Genomic DNA, 20,941 nt, shown 5'->3' on the forward strand with positions numbered 1-20,941 from the left:
GTTGGGGTAGCTGAAGGAAAGGAGTAAAATGGGTGGTGGCCAAAGGTTGTGCTCACTGGCCTTACTGGAGCAGGGGCAGGTAACCAGACAGTACAGCTTTGGAGGAAGGAAAGCTGAAGGAGAAATGTGAGGTCACATGTGAGGAAAAACTGAAACACTAGGCCTAGAGGAAACTAGGCTGTGTACTACACACTATGCCTTCAAACCACATTCTTTCCCTCAAAGAATTCTGGGCACTGTAGTTTACCCCTCACTTGGCTACAGCTCCCAGCAACCGTTATCAAACTACAGTGACCAGAATTCTTTGAGGAAAAGAATGTGCTTCAGATGTATATAGCGTGTATACAGACTGAGAGCCTGTACGCCAGAGCTGCTTGGGTGCAGACAAAATGGAGATGCCCTACCTGGATTGAACATGGGACCTTCGACAGGCCAGGCAGATGCCCCACCCCTGAGCTGCAGAGCTTCCCTTCGTCCTCCGCAGACACTCTGCCCTGTGCTTGAGTTTGAAAGGGGTGTTGTGGTGGAAGCATCACAAAGGCAGTGTCTCCACCTGTGAACTATGTACATTCGCTTCCATACCCAAAACAATCCTGTGCGCAGAGTAGGGTTACACCAGAGCTTTCCAAACACATTAGTGTGTCAGCTACAGTGTGTAGATGCGTCACGCCCCTCCTGGGGCTCGAAAGGGTTTAGTTTAACCTCCGGTTTGCTAGTAAAACGGAATTATTGTGCAGCGAAATGATGCATGTCTAAAAAGTGTTTCACCGACATGAAAAATTTGGAACGCTCTGGTGGTGTACACACATATGTAAGTAAAACGTTGCTGTATGGAGTAATCCTGTTTAGGGTTGCAGCCAACAATGACCTCTTTGGGGATATTGTGTTCCATTTTCCCTCCCTTCTTGTCCCCCCTCCACATCAATCTACAGTGGTACCTTGGGTTACATACGTTTCAGGTTACAGACTCTGCTAACCCAGAAATAGTACCTTGGGTTAAGAACTTTGCTTCAGGATGAGAACAGAAATCGTGCTCCAGCAGCATGGCAGCAGCAGGAGGCCCCATTAGCTAAAGTGGTGCTTCAGGTTAAGAACAGTTTCAGGTTAAGAACGGACCTCCAGAACAAATTAAGTACTTAACCCGAGGTACCACTGTACTTTGCACGCCTACTCAGGCATCATTGTGCATTTTGACTCTCTTAGGGTTCTTAGGGTTCTCTGTAAAACATCTCTTTTTTTTTTTACACTTCCACAAGCCTTGCAGTTTTGCTAAGCCTGAATGTGAATGGCATTTCATCTAGATAAGAATCAGAGGCAAGGTCATGTTCACAAGGTCATACATTGCAATAGCACTTGTCATTAAAGGTAGTCTCACATTGCTTTTCTGACAGCCACCCCCTACAACAGCCACCCTTCCGGGGGATTGCTGTGTAGCAGCTTGGATTTCTGGACACATCAGTACCCTTAAAATACTCACGTTGCTGGTTCCACATGTTTACCGGTGTATAGGTTGCTTTTCTGTGTGAGGTATTTTTTTCACACAGGGAAAGGTCTGGATATTTGAAACAACACCCCAGCACTCCCTCCTTTGGGGGCTGTGTTTGTGTGCGTGCATTTTTTTGTTCTTCCACATCTCAATAAAAATGTCAAAGTGCATTTTATAAAATACTTTTATTCCCATGGTAATGGGGCTGGGTCATTGGAGCACTGAAAAATCAATTGTAATAATGGCGAGGCAGAGACATGGCAGAATTTATTCTCTATATCCAATAGCCTTCTCTACCCCCCCCCAACCCCCCAAATTAAACAACAAAACAACCCAAAGTGGAGAATAAATCAGAGGGATGCAAATATAAGCCAGGGGATGGGACTGGTCATGCTTCATTATCTGAAAACTCAGTAGCACATTCTTGAAAATGCCTCCCCACTTTATGCAGTACCTCCAGTTATAAGGGTTTTTGGTGAAGCTATTTACTACAAAGAATTCAAGTTTGGCCAAGGAATCCCTACCCCACGGAACAATGCTAAGAATAAATAATATAAAATAAACTCTCTTAAATTAACTTGTTAAGCAACAAATTCACTTTTCTCATTGTTCAAATCCTCTTTGCTATATTTTTCTTTGCTGGTCTTTTACAACTCTCGCCTAACAAGAAAGGCTGAGTTTCGGGGGGGTGGGGGAGAACGTTGTGTAGAGAGCACTTGACCTTGTGAATTTGTATCTCTTAAAAACAGTAGGGGAGAGAGACAGACATGTGAAATCCACTGTAGAAGCAAACTTGAAGGTGTACCAGGTCCACTTTTTTCCTTTTGTATTTTAAATCCCCTGGTCGTGGCACAAAACGAAACAACCTAAAGCTAAGTTGGACCTAAGGAACTCAGGTGTTCTATTCCTGTCTCCAAGGTCTTTTACACGCAAAGGACTTCCAAGGCTCCCAGGTCAATATTTCAAAAACAAGCAACGCTTTGAACTGCGGCGTTTGATATAAAGGATGTCCATTAAAGTGCGGTGGATGTACAAGGCTCTGGGATAAGGGACAGCAGCTTAAAATATGGGAACAACACCAGCAACCCTAACAGAATATCGCCCCCACCCCCAACAGTAGAACCAACAGTATCTGGCAATGTCTGTGGGAATTACAATTAGATTTTTTGGGGAAGAGGATGGATTCACTGTAGCTGAAAAAGAACAGGAAGATATCAAGTCCACTGTCCTCCTGGCAACAAGGGCAGGCTCCACCCCACGCCAGCAAGGTTTCCAATTTCCAACCTGCATTTCTCATTAGCAATTAGTCTTGTACCTTGCCTTCTTTAATTTTACATCGCTCATATGTTCCTGTCAGGTGCACTTGTAGATTAGGTCATAGGCCACATTAAGGGTCTTTTTCTCTCGCTTAGCTGAATATGCCAAGCTCTCTAGAGCTTTAGCCCAGGTAAGGCCTGAAGGGCTGATCTAAGGCCATGTTTCACATGCTATTTTCTGCCTGACAATCAAGTTTCCAGTTTCTTCACCTCAAATAATTTTACATTCATGCTAAAGTCAGCAGTGCTGTTTTAATGGAGACTGGAGCACCCAGTGTGTCAGCTACAAACCACACAGGGGAAGAAGGGAATGATGGAAACAGAGGATGGGCTTCAGTTGGGTCAGGGAACCTTGTGGGAATTATGCCACGAATAAAACGTACATCGCTAAACAAACAAAAACAAAAAGCACCCCAGTTACCCGAAACCCTATCTTAGCAGCCTCAAAAGAAGGTGGAACATAGTTGTCAGATGTCTGGGAAAAAAGGCAAACTCCAGAAGTGTGTTGCATTCAGATGTCAAGGGCGTCAGTTACATTCTGAGCAAGGGTGAAGGATCAGCCTTCAAAAGTGTGGTCTTTGCACCTAAGGGCAGATTTTGGCACAAGAGCAGAGCCCAAAAGCTGAGTCTGGGTAAGCTGGAACCTACTGGGTACTGCTGACATTTGGAGAAGCAGCCACAGCTATTATTTTCCCTCTGGGGTTTATAGAGGGAGGGACAAAATCTCTAGGCTGAAGGCCACCTACAGCCTCCGCAGATCCACTTGGTCCCGAGCTCCAAAGCAGGCACAGGAGGGGTCAGTGGTGTCAGGTAAAGGACTGCACTTAACGGCTGTGCAGCCCACTCCATCCATCCCACCGTTCATTTCTTTCCAGTGGGAGCCATGTGCTTCAACTGGAGATATACAAGAACCACGCACAGCAGCAATTGCTACTGGCTCCCCTCAACACACACTGGCAAAACTCCCGAGGAGTCTGATTTTGCAAGACAGAGACAGGCTGGTTTCCCCAAGTCTTGATGGAAAGGGAAATTCTAACCCAACGACAACCCTCCGAAAGGATGAGGCAACAGTGGGATGGATTCAGTTTTCTGCTGTGAGAGAAGGCAGCACACCTTCAGCAAATGTAGGCAGGCGGCCATTTTTAGTCAGGAAGGATCACTTCACCTCTCTGGTTTCAGAATGGTGGCAATACCTTTCTACTTTTCACCTGCGAAACACCCCAGGCCAAACTATCACACGTGCTGGAAAGAGGTCTCCAAACTCAGCGTTAAGAGCAAAACCACAGCTGGTTATGAACACAGACAGTCCAGAGCCTTTCTCCCTGCCAAGCGCAGCACACAACAACACACACACATGCACACACCCTGCATGCCCAGGATCTGCCCAGCAGGTAACATACATCCAAGAGGCTCGTGAGCTGAGGCACTGGAGGATGGGTTGGACCGGAGAGCTTAAGGTGGCCGGGGTTGGATTTCTCTTTTGTAGGCACTGGAGAGGATCTGGCAGAGAAGCTGATCCTATGACAGAAAACTAGAAGATGGTTTTTATTCTTCCCCTTGCCTCTCCTCCATCCCACCCACCCGCACCCCAGCGGTTGGGCCAGGAAAGCACCACGAGACAGGCAAAGAAAGAGATCTATGATGGTGTAAACCTATAGAGGGGAGAGGGCCGGATTCTTCATTTGGGAGCAGTTTGGCCTTGCATGGGGCGAGGCACGCAGGATCTCAGGAGGGGCAGCCAGCAAGCACACGGTCAACTGGTCTACCTCAGCTGCCACCCAAGTGTTGGGGTGATTCCAGGCACCAGTGGAGACTGGCCCTCTCCTTCTCCAGGTCCATGAGGGGGCCTCTGAGGAGAGAGGGGAGCTTTCGTTATTTAAGGTATATGTGATTATTTGTGACCTTGAGGGAAAAGGCCAGGCAGTGCTGGCTGGCTGGCTGGCAGGACGAGGGTGGTCCAAGAGGTTGTTGGCACAAATGGCAAGGCAGAGGGGCAGGTGGGGGGTGTCCCCAGAAAAGGGTGGCGAGGAAAGGGAGTTCACGCACAGACCCGGCCAGCGACTGCGCTACTTCTGAGGCGCAAACGCTATATGCCTGCCCACAAACCGCTTGGTGGGTGAAGGACAATCCTCCGGAGAGGCTGGACCTGCCCCCGGGTGCTAGGCAACTGAAGACAGCTCCTGTCCCCAAGGCTCTGTGTTGAAAGAGGCCTCTCCCTCAGTGGATAAAAGCCCTGCCCCTCAGGGCCTTAGCGGATATAGGCATCTCGCGCCCAGTCCTCTACATCGTTGTGGTTGCGGCGCAAGCCCTCCTCCTCCTCGCTTTGGCAATAGCGCTCCCGCCCCTTGCCGTGCCCACGGAGAGACCGGTTGTGGTTTTGCCGGTCGGGCTCCTCGGCCTCCCAGGAGCCCTGGTGCTGGGGGTGGCGGTGCCCCCGGAGGTGGCCCCGCTGCTGCTCTGGCTCCTCGGGTTCCCAGGACCCCTGGAGGCGTCGATGGCCCAGGCAAGGGGCACGACGAGGCTCCGGCTCCTCGTAGGGGTCGGTCTCGATGTCCATGCAGGAATCTGCTGGGTCAGTGTACGCAGAGTCGCGGCTGCCCTGCGTCTCCGAATCAAAGGTGTCCTGGCGGGAAAGGCCCCGGGCGGCAAAGTGGGAAGGAGGTGGCGCGGCGCGGATCTGGCCATGCCCAGCCAGCTGCCCCGCATAGTCGTGCAGGCTGGTGTGCTCTGGGTCGAGCGGCTCCTCCCCATGCACTAAGTAGGGTCCCTGGTGGAAAGAGGCATTCACCACACACCATGCATGAGAAAGGGAGAAAGGAGACAAGAGTTAGTGCGGCTACGACACAGCAGCAGCTGCAGCACCCCAAAACAGGTTAGCACAAGGGGCTCTCAAACTCCGGCCTGGCAAACCTCATGAAATCTAAGGGAAAGTTTCCCCTGCAAAGACAGACGATTTTTCTGGACCTGGGAGTTAAGCAAGTCAAAAACAAGAACAAAAAAGCATGGATTTTAGACCCCCCCCCCTCGCAAATGGGATGGAAAGATCCATTGATTTCAGCTCCTCACTTTCCCCCATCTCAAATTCAGATCTCTACATTTCTACAGCCATTTGAAGGTTGTTGTTTTTTTAAATCCTCATAAAACGTCTCCAACAGGTTGGTGCAAATTTCTCCTAATAAACCTTTTTTTGTACTGAGTTTAGATTAACGGACACATCGTTGTAAGCAATTTCTCCTAACAGAATGCATTTTACTGTGTTATTTTCACTAATATATTGTGCACGTGTCCCCCTAATGCACACATATTTGCAATCTTTGTTCAAGTGCAGGACTGCATTGCCAAATTTCTGCAAGTGTGAATCCTGAAGGCTGGCTGCGTTTCGGTTCTTCAATTGTTTCGGAAAGTGCAAATTTCTTAAGGTTTTGGCTTCAAATGCGAATTGAACTGAATGTCTTCCCCATCCCTACTAGTAGAAGCCAAAAAAACACTTGCAAAAGAGGGAGATGGGGGGGACGGGGAGTTTGGGACAGTTCCAGGCAGAGATCCTCAGAATGGTGATCTGTCACATTTGTCTGAAATTGCTCTTTGGGCATGGCATTCTATGCGTGGTGCAGAGCACAATGTATAGAATAGAGCAGGGATGGGGAGCCTGGGGCTCTCCCTGGCCACTGGCTGTGGTGGCTGGGGCTGATGGGATTTGGAGTCCAACAACATCAGGTTCCCCATCCCTGCAGCAAAATATGGTTTCAAGAGGTGGCAACTTGCATCTCAAGCTACCCCTTCGCCTCCTCCAAGGTTATAGAGAAATTGGGGCTTCCCGTGGTTAACTGCTTTGCACCATGTTAGAGAGAGGCTCATCATCACCCTGTTTGAGAACTCATCAGTTAGTTAAGACATAAGAAGATAGAGAGTTAGCATCACACAGAACACATACAGAACCACCTGTGCTGATCAGCTGGACCACCTGCTGTTATTTATATGTAAAAGCAGCAGCAGCAACAGCAGTCACTTACCATGCCATGTAATAAAACAGCACTGGGAGCCAGATGTGAAGGTGGTAAACCTATTGACAGCTAAACACCTTTGGGGGAATGGTGGTCAATTCTGTTTAACCACTTCAGAGTTTGCCCTTTTTTTAAAAAAAAGGTGACACAACAGAAACAGCATGGGGTTTCCCATCATACACCCAAACATGCATTTGAAGCATGTCCAAATTCACATTTGAACAATGGGCAGGCATCACGCCACCCAAGCAAAAAAGTGGATTCTGCAGTAATAAATCTATTTCTGCTCAATGCAAACTACTTCTTCTTTTTAGCTCACAAGAGAGATGAGTTTGATGGAGCTCTGTTCAGCTTGCTATGCTTGGCAATCGGTCCTTGGCTTGGCCAAGGTTTAGGCAACGATGTGGGGCACTGTCAATGTAAAAAGTCACCCACCTCTGGTGGTGAGATTCTGACAATATGGTTTTTCCTGCCAGTAAATGCTTTGCACTGAGGTCATGGGAATCAAGCAGACAAGGTTATCCTGATGAGGTATAAACCACCAATGCGATCTACTGCAGCCACAACTGCTCCCCCAAGAAACATGACTTCCTGTCACTAGGTGGCAGAAACTCAGAAGACCATGGTTATTGTGAAGGGATCCATAAGGTCATAGACTTGATGCTCCTGCCAGATGTTGCCAATTATCCAAAGTGGGGCCCTGTACAAACCCTGTGACCTTACAGACCCCCTTAGTCCAGTGGGTTCTGGCCACTTGGTGACTGGAAATCACTGCTTGTTAGAAAAGTGAATTGTGAAGCAGTTGCCCAAATTCACCCTGTGTGTTAAGAGAACGGAACAAAGAATGTGTGGCAGATGGGAGTGGGGGGAAGGCACTACCTGCAGGGCCAAAACGGGTCTTTGAGGGCAACTCGGCAGCATAATGGACCTGCCCCTGCTGAAAACCAGGCTCTGCATTCACACAGCACACTGGAAAGCCAACTGACTTCTTTCCCATGAGCAGGTGGAGGAAAATCCTTCCTTTGTGATGCCATTTTAGATCTGGTTCAGAGCAGCCCACAGAACCTGCCCTAAACGACAAACTCACTTTTCCTAGCTGAGACACTTCTCTGATGTCCCCAGGAAGCATTGCTCGAAAGATAAGAGACGGCGGGGTGTAGGGCGGGAGAGATGTGCTGGTGACTCGCCGAGGTCATCCTTTAATCAAAGTCAGATTGCGAGGGAAAGGGGTGTTTGTGTGTGTACTTTAGCAGGACAGCTTCGGAGAAGGGGCAGGGAGGCGAAAGAGAGAGATCGCCTTGACTGAACAGCAGCACTGACAAGTCCTTTGTAGGTAAGGGGAGCCCTCATTAGCAAGGCTTCCCTGTGCTCGTTTCTTCATTTCCGAACAACTATCTCGGGTTTCCCCGAAAGCTACAACTCGTGCTCCTCCACCCGGACAGCTCCGCTCAGCCCCTGGTCCAGGCTGCCCCTCGCTCCCCAGAACCCCAGGTTGCGCTTGAGCGAGGTCAGCACTTGTACCTGAAGGTTGGAGACCGGGGCGGGGCTGGCAGCCAAGGCAGCCGTCGCCATGGTGCGGGTCAGCAGCGGATTGGGCGGGTTGCTGCTGGGAGGGTGCGTGGCCTTCCAATAGGCTTCGAGGTACTCGGACAGGTGTTCACAGGCATCTTCCAACTGGTTCTCATCCAAGATAATGTCAAACATCTCCTGCAGAGACAGAGAGGATGGGAAATGGGAAGGAATTAGCCCTGTGAGCGAGTGTAGAATGCTAGGTGCAGGGGACCAGGAGTGGAGGCATGGGTTGGATAGAGTTGCAATGGTAGTCGCTAGTGGGCTGGCATAATGATTGTGTAGCATCTGCTTAAATCAGGGGTGGGGAACCTGTGGCCCTCCAGATGTTGCTGGACCACAATTTTGGGAAAAGGCCAAGGGTTATTGGTAGAGCACCTGCCTTTCATGCAGAAGACCCCAGGTTCAATTCCCGGCATCTCCAGATAGGACTCCCTGTCTGAAACCCTGGACAGCCACGGCCATCAGTGTAACTGTAGGCAATATGGAGCTAGATCAGGGCAGGCCAACTTTTCATACCAAGTGGGCCGCAAGAGTACTTTCACATGGAACCTGCAGGCTGCACACTCCCTTGTTGTGTGGGAGAGGGGAAAATTTGACACACACACCCCCAGCCCTTGCACTGCCTTCCCAAATTTAGCTGAGAGAGGCACCAGGCCAGAGCCCTCATGCCTTCTCCCCAAAGCTCAGCACCTCCTTTACCCGGCTTTCGGAAGGCAGCGCAAGTGCTTGTATTGGTGTGTGTGTGTGTATCAAATGAGCAGGGGTTTGCACCAGCAGGGGCTTGATGGAAGGTGTAGTCAGGAGGACACCAGGTTGAAACGGGCTGGAAAAGAGCATGAGGGAGATGTAGCACAGGACTCACAGGGGGGCACTGCGCCAATTTGTCCGATGCCACCATCTGCACATTCAGGTGCTTGGCTTGGGATTTGCCTCTCGATTTCACCAGTCTCTGCAGCACCTGTTGGGTAAAGACATTGGGGGAGAGGGAGAGAAGAAATGTTAGGGTGCCCAAGGGGGCCGGGAACAGGACTGGAAAAGAGGAGGCCCTGCCCCAAGGGTGCTCCTGTTCCTAGTCCGCCACATCACTGCAGCTAGCCTAACAAGGACTTAGCCTCAGGAAACATTTTAGGGTGTACAATCCTTACTGGGGAGGAAGCCTTCATGAACACAGTGGGACTTGACACTCACAGGATCAAATCAACCCAAGACGTAGGCAAAACCTTCCCTCCCTCCCACCCCCAAATCCAAATGCATTGCGCCTCAATGTTAGCCAAGTTGCTTGGCACCTGAAACAGAACCACCCCCTCCCCTGGCAGTGCAGTAAAAAACACAACAACGATGAATGACAATTCATTACCGTTTCATGACACTTAGCAGCCTGAGGCAGCTGCCTCACTCTGCCTAATAATCAGGCTGGAAGGAAGGAGTCCAAGGTGGGTAACTCACACAGCCTTAAAAGTTCTATCTCTCATAGCGGCAAAAATAACTTTGAAAATGCAATTGCAAGAACAGGACATACGTAACTAAATGACAGGCAGGAAGGAAGCATACAAATGCTGGCTGTTCTTCAACTCTTATGAAATCTGGATCTTTTGATGGTTGATTTACATATTTTTCCTCATACAGCAATTAACAATTCCAGGATTTTTGAAGAGGGGAAGGGCCACAGCTCAGTGTCTGAGCACACAGTTTGCATGCAAAGGTCCCTGGCATCAGGTAGAAGGGGGACAGGAGCCTGTCTGAAATCCTGGAAAGCTGCTCCCAGTTATTGTGGACAACCCTGAACTAGATTAACCAAAGGGCTGATCACTGGTATAAGGCAGATTCCTGAGAAACCTATGGTGGTCATTTGACACTTGCCAGGTTTTGTAAGAAATAACTTGCAAGTGATGTTCATTACATTACATTAATACATGATCTGGGACGCGGGTGGCGCTGTGGTCTAAACCACTGAGCCTAGGGCTTGCCGATCAGAAGGTTGGCGGTTCGAATCCCTGTGATGGGGTGAGCTCCCGTTTCTCAGTCCCTGCTCCTGCCAACCTAGCAGTTCGAAAGCATGCAGTGCAAGTAGATAAATTGGCACCGCTCCAGCAGAAAGGTAAACGGCATTTCCGTGTGCTGCTCTGGTTCACCAGAAGCGGCTTAGTCATGCTGGCCACATGACACGGAAGCTGTACACCGGCTCCCTTGGCTAGTAAAGCGAGATGAGAGCCGCAACCCCACAGTTGTTTGCGACTGGACCTAATGGTCAGGGGGTCCCTTTACCTAATACTTGATATTCATGTATGTTTGGCACTTGTCTGCCTTTCAGCAGTGGCTGCCTTTTTCTTAAAAAGAAAAAGAGCCCCACCCCACCCCAAAACCCCAGAGTCTGGTATTTTCTACCACACACTCAAATATGCATTTGAAGCACATCTGAAGTGTGGCAGGGAGCCCCTTCCCAAACTATGGATTTTGCACTCATAAATGTATGTCTGCTCAGTGCAAACTCACATTTTTAGCCCACAAGGGAAATGAGCAATGGATCTGTTTACCTTGGCATTCCTGTAGCTACACATACAAGCCTTCGGACAGGGTCAGCCCTACAAGGAGGCAGAGTGAAGCAGCAGCCTCAGGCAGCATTTGCTGAGGAGGGGTGTGTGGCCAGAGCTATGAGTGCCATGTGATCTGCCTTATGCCCCCTACATTATCCTGCTGCCCTCAAGTGTTAAGGAAGTATACTTTTACCAGTATTGGAGTAAGATAAAACTGTCAGTCCAATTGGCTTCTGTGCATGCCTTGGGGGAGGTGCCATCTTGCCCTTCACCTCAGGCAGCAAAACGCCTTAAGCTGGCCCTGCCTTCGGACATGGTACATTCTAATCTGCTGTTCTTACCTTCACTCGTATTGACTTCTGAATTATATCTGACACCAAAACAGTCTAAGATCCTCTGCCAACCTCTTCCCTAATCCCAGCGCCGTTAGTGTGATCGGGAGGAAGAAAAGAGAAAGGCTGCTCACCTTGGGGGAGGATATCTTGATATAGACGATAATTGGCGCTAATGAGGTCTTGGACAGTTGAGCTGGGTGGTTGATGGTGTCTGCATCCAGGGCTACCAGCTGCAGGGTGCGGGCCAGCTCAAAGATGCGCTCGATCTCACTCTGCACTTCAGCTATTGAGGCAGAGGGCAAGCGGCAGGGAAAGGAAGACATGGTCAACATCGCTATGCAAAGAAACTGCAGCACCATTCATGCCTCCCTTTTGCTATTCCAGATCCTGTTTAGCATTAAAGGCTCTACTTCTGCAGCCTGCGCAGATTTCGCCATAATTCATTATTCTCACTTGCAGGTTAAGACCCTACAGGTTGTAGCATGTATGCAAAATGTTGCACTTGTAACAAAAAATATGCAGGTCAACTCTTCTGTCCCCGAGGACAGAAAGCCATTCCTTGGGCTCCTGAATAGTCAACAGTCAGCCCCGTCCACAGATCTGTGTTTGTTTCGTGGCAGTACTATGGCAAAGCAAGGGGAGGTGGTGGTCGCAAGATTTTGGGCATGGTTAAAAGGGAGGCAAATTTCCGGGCCTGGAGAATGCATTCCGTTCCCCTGTGCAAGAGCCAATGAAATGAACAGGAACTGCGAAGCACCCATTCATTTCAAGGGGGATTGCGTAGGAAAACATCCCCATGGGTTGTTCCTTAGTGAAAGTATGTGTGTGTGTGTGTGTTGTGCAGATGCCATTTTGATTTTCTACTTCAGGCATGTGTAAAGTGGCTGGTTGGCACACAAAAATCTCCTTGTTCTGCCCCCTCCCCCCAAAAAAGATTGCCTGCAGGTACTTTGGGTGCTACTTTGGGCTGTCCACTAGCTGCTCTGCATGTGGGACGCTGGATATGGGATTCTTATGGCTGCCCAGGAGCATCTTGTGTTCTTGGGGATATGGCCCTGCAGGTCCCAGCATGAGATCCATTGTGGCGTAGTGGTCAGACTGGAGAGACCCAGATTCAAATCCCTTGGGCCAGTCCCTTTCTCTTTCAGTCTTGCCTACCTCACAGGACAGTTGTGAGGATCAAAAGGGAGAGAACTACGTGACCACCTTGAGGAATAATAAACAATAACTTCCTTTCAATGGACTGTGCTGAGTGCCCCTCGCTTTTTCTTCAGTAAGAAACCATGCAATAAATTGCAAAGTTTAGTTACCTTCACGTTAAAAGTGGGACATGATCCAGTCAAAGCCCAGAATTTTGAATATCTCATGGGTTCCAATGAGCCGATATGTGATTTAGGCTGCCATCCTATACTTGCATACCTGGGAGTAAGTCCCACTGAACTCAATAGGTCTTGCCTTCCAAGTAGAGATGTATAGGACGGCCCTGTAGTTCTCTTCTCGTTAACATCAATGGGCTCTGAGATTGCTTAGCTAAATTTCTTAACTAGGCTGTACAGGAACAAAAAATAGTCCCCTCTCCTTTTTCAGTCCCTGAGCAATTTCCCCCAGCAAGAAACGTTATTTATTTATTTTAATTTCTAATATTCCGATTCACCCTCCCAGCCCCCACTCCCAACAGCAACTCCACATTTTAAGTTCAGGTTAAAAAAATACAGTACTCTGGTAAAGAGTCTAGCAATTGAAAAGATAGTGAGAACGCTAAGACGGTGGTGACTCACCATTTTTTCACTTCCCAAACACAAGGACGAATTTCAAAACGAACAAAAAAAACCTTATCGCTTTTGGGTGAAGCCAAAGCGTAGGTGTGCTTTTGTTCTGTGTTTTTGAAATTCCCCATTCCCCCTCCTCTCCCAGAAGGAAAAGCTGTTTTCGATCTTTTTTCCTATTTCAACATCTTTCCCATTCTGCGGAGGGGGAAGTTAATGCAAGTTAAATTTGCACTGGGGAGGGGGGCAACCGAGAGCTTGCGGGAGCTAAAGGTTACGTACCCAAGACATCTGTATCAGGAGCAGAGAAAGGAAGAGGAGGCACAGACACAGGGAAAAGAAAATTGTGGGAAGCGGGGGAGGAGGGGGGAAAAAAAGAGAAGAGTGAGTTGGATTTGTTGGGGAGCAGTAAAAAAGAAAAAAGAATCCCCAAAGTCTGATGCCATAGCAGGGGGGACTGAAAACAGAGAAGGCGGCTAAGGTATTAATTAAGGATCATCCTGTTCCCCCTCATCCTTGCCCCATGCACGGAGGTAGGTTTAGACAAGATGGCAACATATCCCACGATGAACTCGAACGCGGACAACACGTCTGACACCGGAACCTGGACTTTTGGGAACAGTTTCCACACTATGCATTATGATGCAGGGGTGGGGTGGGGGGAGAGACTCTCACAAGCACACCCAAGTGTGTCCCTCTCCAACTTAGGATACAGATATTTCATGATACGGAAACAGCCCTGGTGCCCAGCTCAACAAGATCGCGGAGGTCTTTCTTCTAATGGGGCAGTTTTGTTGGTCCCACCTGCCCCTGAGATCTGGCTGTCAGGGGCATAGCATGGGTTGCCGGCACCCAGGGTGAGGCAAGTGTTGGGCCGCCCTGGTGGACTGGGAAGCTGCCAGTCCCTTCTCTGGCCACTGTCTAACCAAGGGAGTCTCCAGCAGTGCTTCCCCACCTTCCTCTTCCTTCCTCCTCGGTGGGCGGCTGGCTGGTCTTTACCACTGCTGGCTGGTCTTTACCAAGAGGCAAGTATTTAAGTATGACAGGTGCTCCCTGTGGAACTCCTTGCCAATAGAGGTTTGGCGGGAGCAGTGTCTTCTTAAAACAGTGTTATTCAGGCGGGCTTTTCAAACCTGACGTTCCCTGCCAACCATCTCTTACTGATGTGGTTGATGTGCACAGCGCTGCGTACACCTCCTTGTGGTATTTTATAACACAGCGTGGCTTACAAATACATACATATATAAATAAGTTCATGATCGGGTAAGGGGAGTTCTGCCAGGGACAGGGAGAGAAGGGGCATTGCTGCAAAGCATTATGGGAAACCCAGAGGCATCCAGGAAAAGCTGCTCCTGGCTGATACAGATCAGAGGAAAGGCAGGTTAAGAAAAGCTTTTGAAAACGGGTGCCGTGCAAGGTGTTAGGTGCCATGCAATCACAAAGGCAAAGTCACCCTTTTTGCCTCCCTCTTCCCACGCGGGAGAGGCCTTGGGAGAAAATGTGAAGAGATGGCAAAGAGCCAAGCTTTTCTCCCAAGGTCTCAGCGCAGCCTTACCCAGGCTAGAGCGGGTGCTGGACCGTTCGATGATGGTGTGTTTGCTGGGGTTGTTGAGGACCGAGCGCTTGGCCAAGGAGATATCAGCTGTCACACGTGTGATAGATATTCTGTGAAAGACAGGAGTAGAGGCTCAGGGGGGCAAAGATCATCCCCCGCAGGCATCCCTGATTACCAGGACTGTTTGATCCTTGTCGCTGTGCTACAACACAGGGAGTCCTAACTTCCTACAGTACTAGTGAAAACTTAGTCCTTTTAGTGTCCACTTAACAAACCCCGAAAACCTCAGGTTTTTAAGGGTGCTTCCTCTCTATTCAGCATTTATTCCAATTTGCTTGTGGGTAGGTTAGATGACACTGCATCAAAGCAAGTGTCATCCCACACTGTGCAGTGTGCAGTGCATTCCCCCCTCACTTTCCTTATCACAGCATATCTGATCTTTTGGGAATGTGGGGTTGTGGCACGAGACCTCTCAAACAACTATAATTGCTCAGCCTGAATTTGAGGGTGTGTGACTGAATTCCCCTGAAAATAGCAACAGTCTGGAAGTGCCCTACAACTTCATGAACTAGGAAAACAACTTTTTTGTTTTTATTTTTAAGGCAATTGGATCTAGCTGTGTATTCACAAGAACTGGAGCACCTTAGCAAAAGTTTCTGGTCTTCGTGTCCAGGAAGTAGGGAAGAAGCATTTAGAAACGGACCAATGGTAATGGGGACGGCATAAAACTTATTGTGGGAGGCAGAAAATCTGCCCTCCCTTCCATTTCCTGTGGTCTTCATTCAGGTTCCCCCTATGCTAACTCCAGCGCCAGGATCTTGATACAAGGATCACAGAACAAATGGAAGACATCAGATCCCCACCCGTCCCCAAGGCTTCTGCTCACACCTGCCATCGAATCGGCGTTTCAGGAAATCAAACAAAGCTTTCTGCATCATGTCCGTCACCTGGGAAGGTAAAGGGGGTTGGGATTTGGCAGAAGGACAGAGAAGAGGAGGAGGAGAAGAAAAGTCAGAAAGCGAAAGAGTCACATGCATTAACGTGGGTGGGGAAGAAATCAGGGTGCATCTTGCTTGTGCTAGTTCTTGGTAAAGGCTCATCAAAATGGAGACCCACCCCCAAGCTTCCCTACCTATTTCCACCACTTCAGACTCGTAGGTGCTAAAGTCACAGCTGGATGCCCACCCATCGGCAGAGAGATCCAGAGGATTACTAAGAACAGAGTGAGGAGCCAATCAATGAGAGGGCACTGGTGGCCGAGATAGGAGGGATGACCTGTAGGAGGTAAGCTCAAAGGAACAGAATTGGGAGGAGCCACAGCAACTCAGGACATGTCAGTCCTGTTGCCAGGCAGATATCCTAGACAGGACTTGAATGATGGACAGGGAGATGAGCACACATGCCAATCTATGGCAGCCCTCCGGGCTCCCCTTGCCCAAGTCTCTTGGAAAGCAACATGGCCCCTCAGCCCTACTTTCTATGCATGCCCTAACTCTCTCCCCATGAACTCTCTAAATGCCTCACCTCATACCCTTTCAAGGACGGGCCTACAAGAATGATGGGCCGCATGGAAGGAACCACGTCATACGGTGGCACATGCTCCGCCTGGGAAGAAATGAGAGAGAAGAAGACATTAGACTTGCTCCAGATCCAGGCTACATCAGCGCTGCAGGCACCACTTTTTTTGGAAGCCTAGCAATTTCAGCGATTCTTCTAAAGGGGGGGACAGCACCTTCATGTTGTGGGCATGGGGGAGGAAAGCTGAGTTGTGGGTGGCAGGAAGAAGGGTTGCTGAGGGATCTCAGCCTTCCAGATCCGACACCAACACTAGCCTGGACATTCAAGATGGACCTAACAGAAGAAGACCTTCATGCAGCTGCAACCAAGGTTTGCTTTTGAGCTTACCTTAAAGAAATAGGGGCCTGTATATGGCGGGGGCGGGGGGGGAGCAAATCTCTCACACAGACTTTGGGGTTTCATGGTCAGCTTCCTCACAGTTGCCAACTTCGCTGGGGAAAAGCCTGCTGGGATTAGGCAGGGCCCACAGGGAGCCGCCACCGCTGTCATCTCGTCTGATTATTTCGTAAGCTTACTTACCGATTTCTGCTTCTGCTTGGCTATGTCCAGTGATCGCCATTAATGGGCGGGGTGGGGACACAGGGGAGGGGAAAGGAGAGACAGGCAAGAGAAAACAAACAAGGCATGCGTGTTACTGACAGCTCACTCCAGCGGAAGCACAGGCAAGGCACAAGAGAGAGAGAAAACTAGTGCTGAGAAAAGCAGAAAGGTGGCGGCTTTTCAGAGTTTGGGCAGGGAACAACCTTGCCTTGATTTAGAATTGCGTCCTTTTCCTCCATGCTGTCCTGGCCCACCCTGGTGGACAGACGTGGCTCATGGTGGCATGCCCATGAACCTCTCAAAACCCAAATGACACATTGGCCAGAGCCACCGCGGGCAACATGACTGGCCTGGTGGCTCCTTTTGTCATCGCAGGGAGCTGCCAGGAAGGAGGCACTTTTCAGGGAAGAAGTGTGCTGGAGAGAGGCCCTAGTACTTTTGCAGCCAGCCACTCTACACTCAAAGCTCCCCTCCACCCAGACAAACTTCTTCCCATCCACCTGTATTTCAGATCCTTGCAACTCTGCGGAGGAAAGTTTCAGGCGTAAGGAGGCTGGCAGGGAAAGCACTCCTCTGCTGCAAGCACCCTTGGGCTCCTAGTGTAAAATACAGTTCAGCCCTCTGGGGATTTCCATCTTGAACCCTGGGGTTGCTTAGCAACCAGCCTTCCTCCGGACAACTTCCTCCCACTATTTGATCCGCAAGGAGGAAAAGAAGGGCCTGTGGAGGCAAATGCCATACCAGGATGGAATTTACAGGGCAAGGGTGGGTCACCAGGAGGAATGCCCCTCTTATGTGAAGGCCACTGGAACATCCCATATTCATGCTTTCTTATGGGGCGCTGCAGTCCTACGTCCAAGCAAAGGGAAATGGCTTGACTATTTCACTCACTTAGCTCCCATGCTGGAACGTTCCATTGCTATAATTCCCACAGGTGAGAGGAATGGATTATAGAAGTGGAGCATTCCTAGTATCCACATATGGGAGGGACACATGGAACATGCCACTTGCATGTTTCCCATGGGGGGATTGGGACCTGTGACTTTCAAGGGTTTACACTGGGAAAAAGAAATGGGAGAATCATAGAATTGTAGAGTTGGAAGGTCCAACCCAATGCAATGCAGGAATCCTGCCCACAGTCATTCCTGGATGAAGAGGATTACTAGAGCATTACATTATTATCCTTCCCAGGGGACGGAGGGATCACTGTTCAATTACTAGATTTCTCAGGATGCATAAGGCCAGGGGGAGAGGGGAAAGGAAGCACATTATATTGGACACATCTTCCACCAAAGCCCAAGTGAGGGTATGAGTTGGTTGCCAATGCATCTTTTAACTCATACAAGGATGGAGAATGTGTGATCACTGGAACATACCCTTCTGAAACACGCCTTTGTATGCTCAGGCAGGTGACAAACACAATCGCGTATACACTTTAAAACCGTAGTACATGTTGGTCTTTTCCTCGTAATATGCAGCAAATCGGCTCGGAATGTGCATCCCCCCAGCTTATGCTCTCCGCCAATGGGAGATCAGGACCACAAACCCACTTCCAGAACATGCCACTCCTATCACCCCCATCATTTGCACGAAAGCGCTCGATCTCTGGGCAGAAACAAGCCTACACACACAGGCAGGCATACTTAGGATGGCACAGCAAGCAGGTGTGAGGCAAGAGGGGGCACCATTACCTTCTTAAAGAAGGGGCGGCGCTTGGTGGTGGAGGGGGGCGTGGTGACGCTGCTAACACTAGTCTTGGGGGTTCGTTGGTTCTCCTCGGTGGCCTCCTCCTCCTCCTCTAAGTCAAGGGCGTCTGGGTCATAAGCTAAGTTAGTCATGTCCAAGGTACCTGGGAGGAGGATGGAGGGTGAGGGAGGAAGGAGATAAAAGGTAGGGAAGGAAAGGGGGGGAAAAAACAGGGGAAAAATGCAACAACAACAACAACCAAAGAATGAAAAGCACTAATGGAATAAGACGAGAAAAACAAATGAGGAGGAACAACTAGAAACAAAAGAAATAAACTGATTCGTGTATCCAGAAGAGGAACATAAATAAATAAATGGAATGGAATGGAAAACTCCAAATTTCCATAGTATATGAGCATACGGGGGAGAAGGAGGCAGCAATCAGGCAATGAGAAGCCTGTTAAGACAGAATTTAGGCCTTGTCTGTACACAGATTAAAGTGGTAGAGCCCTGAACTGATGGTGTGGATTGTACCGCTTCAGACTGTAGATGTGGGGATCCTGTGTTTTGTTTTTGAAAATCCTCCCAAGTTAAAAAATATTTCCTTGCAACAGTGGGCGGGGGGGGGGGGAGGAACTAGCACAGCAGGGAGCAGGCTGGACCGGAACCTCCTCTCCCCGCTGCATTAGTTTTTGATCAGCAAGGAGATTTTTTTAAAAAAAAAAGTGGGAGAGGATTTAAAAAGGACATCCACACCTACAGGATGAACTGGAAGAGTCTGACACGACCACCTCTTTCTGTTGCAGGTGCAGGTGAGCAATGCCCTTCAGATGCTTCAAACACTCCTCTTCCCACAGAAAGATGCCAAAGTATCCATATGGGATGGTGGTGGCAGTTATGCCGTTCTCTGTTGGGCGTGAGTAGCCTTACCAGTGGCAGGCGGCGTGGGTCTCCGGGGGCCAGTCACCACATCTCCCAGGCTGGAGGTGGAGTTGTCTCCTGATTTACTGCAAGACAGAAGAGCCATTAGAGTGAGGCAGGGAAACAGGAAGAGGTTTTGGGGTGGGGAAGAGCTGTGGCAAGGGGGAAGAGCCTCTGAGTCCAAGCTCAGCACCTTTTCACTTGCAAAAAAAGTAAACTTCTGTATCCCCGTAAGGCTTCATAGTCCTTGAGTGTACATCCATCACCATGGCATTCTGCCCCGTTAACACAATGGACTTGCACTACAGATCTACGCTCCAGTTTCAGATCAGCTCAACTCTCAAGTGTCCCATCCCTTAGACACTACACAGAATGAATTGGCATTAGCCATGGGGACTACAAGAATGAATTAGGCTTGAACTGGTGTAAATTGCATGGAGGTTAAGGCAGAGTTGGCCTCCCATTTGTCTTCAACGGACAGACAAGGCTAGGGCAAGGATCAGGCATCCACTTAGAGAGACTTCCACATGGATTTCAAGATCCACATTTTGCAGTCAGGGTCAGGGTGTGTTAGACTAGTGGGATGCATGTCCATTTCATTTTAGTTTTACTCTGGAGAGCATGTTTCAGAAAATAGCCACAGGCCTCCGGAGGAAAGATGGTCTGGAATTGGCAGGCATCTATTCACTCCAACACAAAACCTCTTAAGGTCAATGTAGAACAAAACCTCTTAAGGTCAAATTCCTCGGAATTCTTTTGTTTTGATGAAAGCAAGTTGCTAGCTCTCTTGATTGTGGAGGAAGGTTGGCTATGCAAGGACGGTGCCTGGGAGCTGCAGTTTGTTAAGGGTGCTGAGAGTTGTTAGGAGGCCTCCATTTCCTCTCCCAGATCTACAGTTCCCAGAGCTCTCTGAGAAGAGGAACTGATTAATAAATCTGTGCAAACTGTAGCTCTGGAAGTGGAATAAAGGGGCCTTCCAACTTTCAGCACCCTTCACAAACCACGGCTCCCAGAATAATTGGGGGGGGGGGGAAATCCATGACTGTTTAAAGTGGTTTCCCAGTGCTGTAAATGTATGGTGTGAATGTGGCCTAAAGTCCATCCTGGCAGGTATTGCCAAGCATGCCTGGTAGAAGCCAAGGAGCTTTTTAGGAAGAGGGTATTTCAGCCCTGCCACAAGACAGCCTTTCCCTGAAGATGGCAGGGGCTGAATGTGGGACCTTCTATGCAGAGGATTCTGGCTGGCTCAGCAGCCTCCTCCTCCTGCATCCCACTTCATCCCAACCCACCTGGAGCTGAGTCGATGCTGCCTCATCTTTTGCTCCTGTAGCATCCGCATGTTCTCCAGCTTGACGGGGCTGGGGATGAAGCCGACCTCGCAGCCTTCTTTGACCAGGCGTCCGATCCACCAGTCATTGTTGTATTTCTGGAGTGCAGGGGGCAAAACATCCAAAGCGTGAGACACCCGAAGCGGGCATGGAGAGATGAGGCCGTAGCTTGTGGGTGTGCATGTGTGAGTGGGTGGACCGCCAGCTCGCCCCAGCAGATCACCCCTCACTGTCGCTTGCACATTTGGACCCCATGCAGAGAAGGGAGATGCTCACGAGAGCCTCTCACAGCCCCTTTCTTGCCCAGCTGCTGCACAAGTT

The 20,941-nt window shown here is 49.5% G+C and overlaps 1 protein-coding gene across 7 annotated transcripts in view; it reads right to left on the reverse strand.

Moving 5' to 3' along the window:
• Positions 1-1,652: 1,652 nt before the first annotated feature.
• Positions 1,653-20,941, reverse strand: part of CACNB1 (calcium voltage-gated channel auxiliary subunit beta 1) — a 45,895-nt gene continuing 26,606 nt past the window's right edge. For 4 of the 7 annotated variants that reach the window (XM_081886263.1, XM_081886261.1, XM_081886264.1 and 1 more), the window contains 10 exons: positions 20,582-20,718; positions 19,302-19,378; positions 18,378-18,535; positions 16,093-16,173; positions 15,457-15,515; positions 14,569-14,678; positions 11,379-11,530; positions 9,241-9,336; positions 8,328-8,513; positions 1,653-5,569 (listed from right to left, as the gene is read on the reverse strand). In XM_081886263.1, the coding sequence (XP_081742389.1) occupies positions 5,051-5,569; positions 8,328-8,513; positions 9,241-9,336; positions 11,379-11,530; positions 14,569-14,678; positions 15,457-15,515; positions 16,093-16,173; positions 18,378-18,535; positions 19,302-19,378; positions 20,582-20,718 (1,575 nt within the window). In that variant the 3' untranslated portion in view covers positions 1,653-5,050. Of the gene's footprint in view, positions 5,570-6,200; positions 8,514-9,240; positions 9,337-11,378; positions 11,531-14,568; positions 14,679-15,456; positions 15,516-16,092; positions 16,174-16,665; positions 16,686-18,377; positions 18,536-19,301; positions 19,379-20,581; positions 20,719-20,941 lie in introns of those variants that run through there. The other 3 variants (XM_081886266.1, XM_081886262.1, XM_081886267.1) reach the window with 2 other exon arrangements.

The sequence above is a fragment of the Podarcis melisellensis genome (assembly GCF_964234715.1).
Source record: "Podarcis melisellensis genome assembly, chromosome: 13".
NCBI lineage: Eukaryota > Metazoa > Chordata > Lepidosauria > Squamata > Lacertidae > Podarcis > Podarcis melisellensis.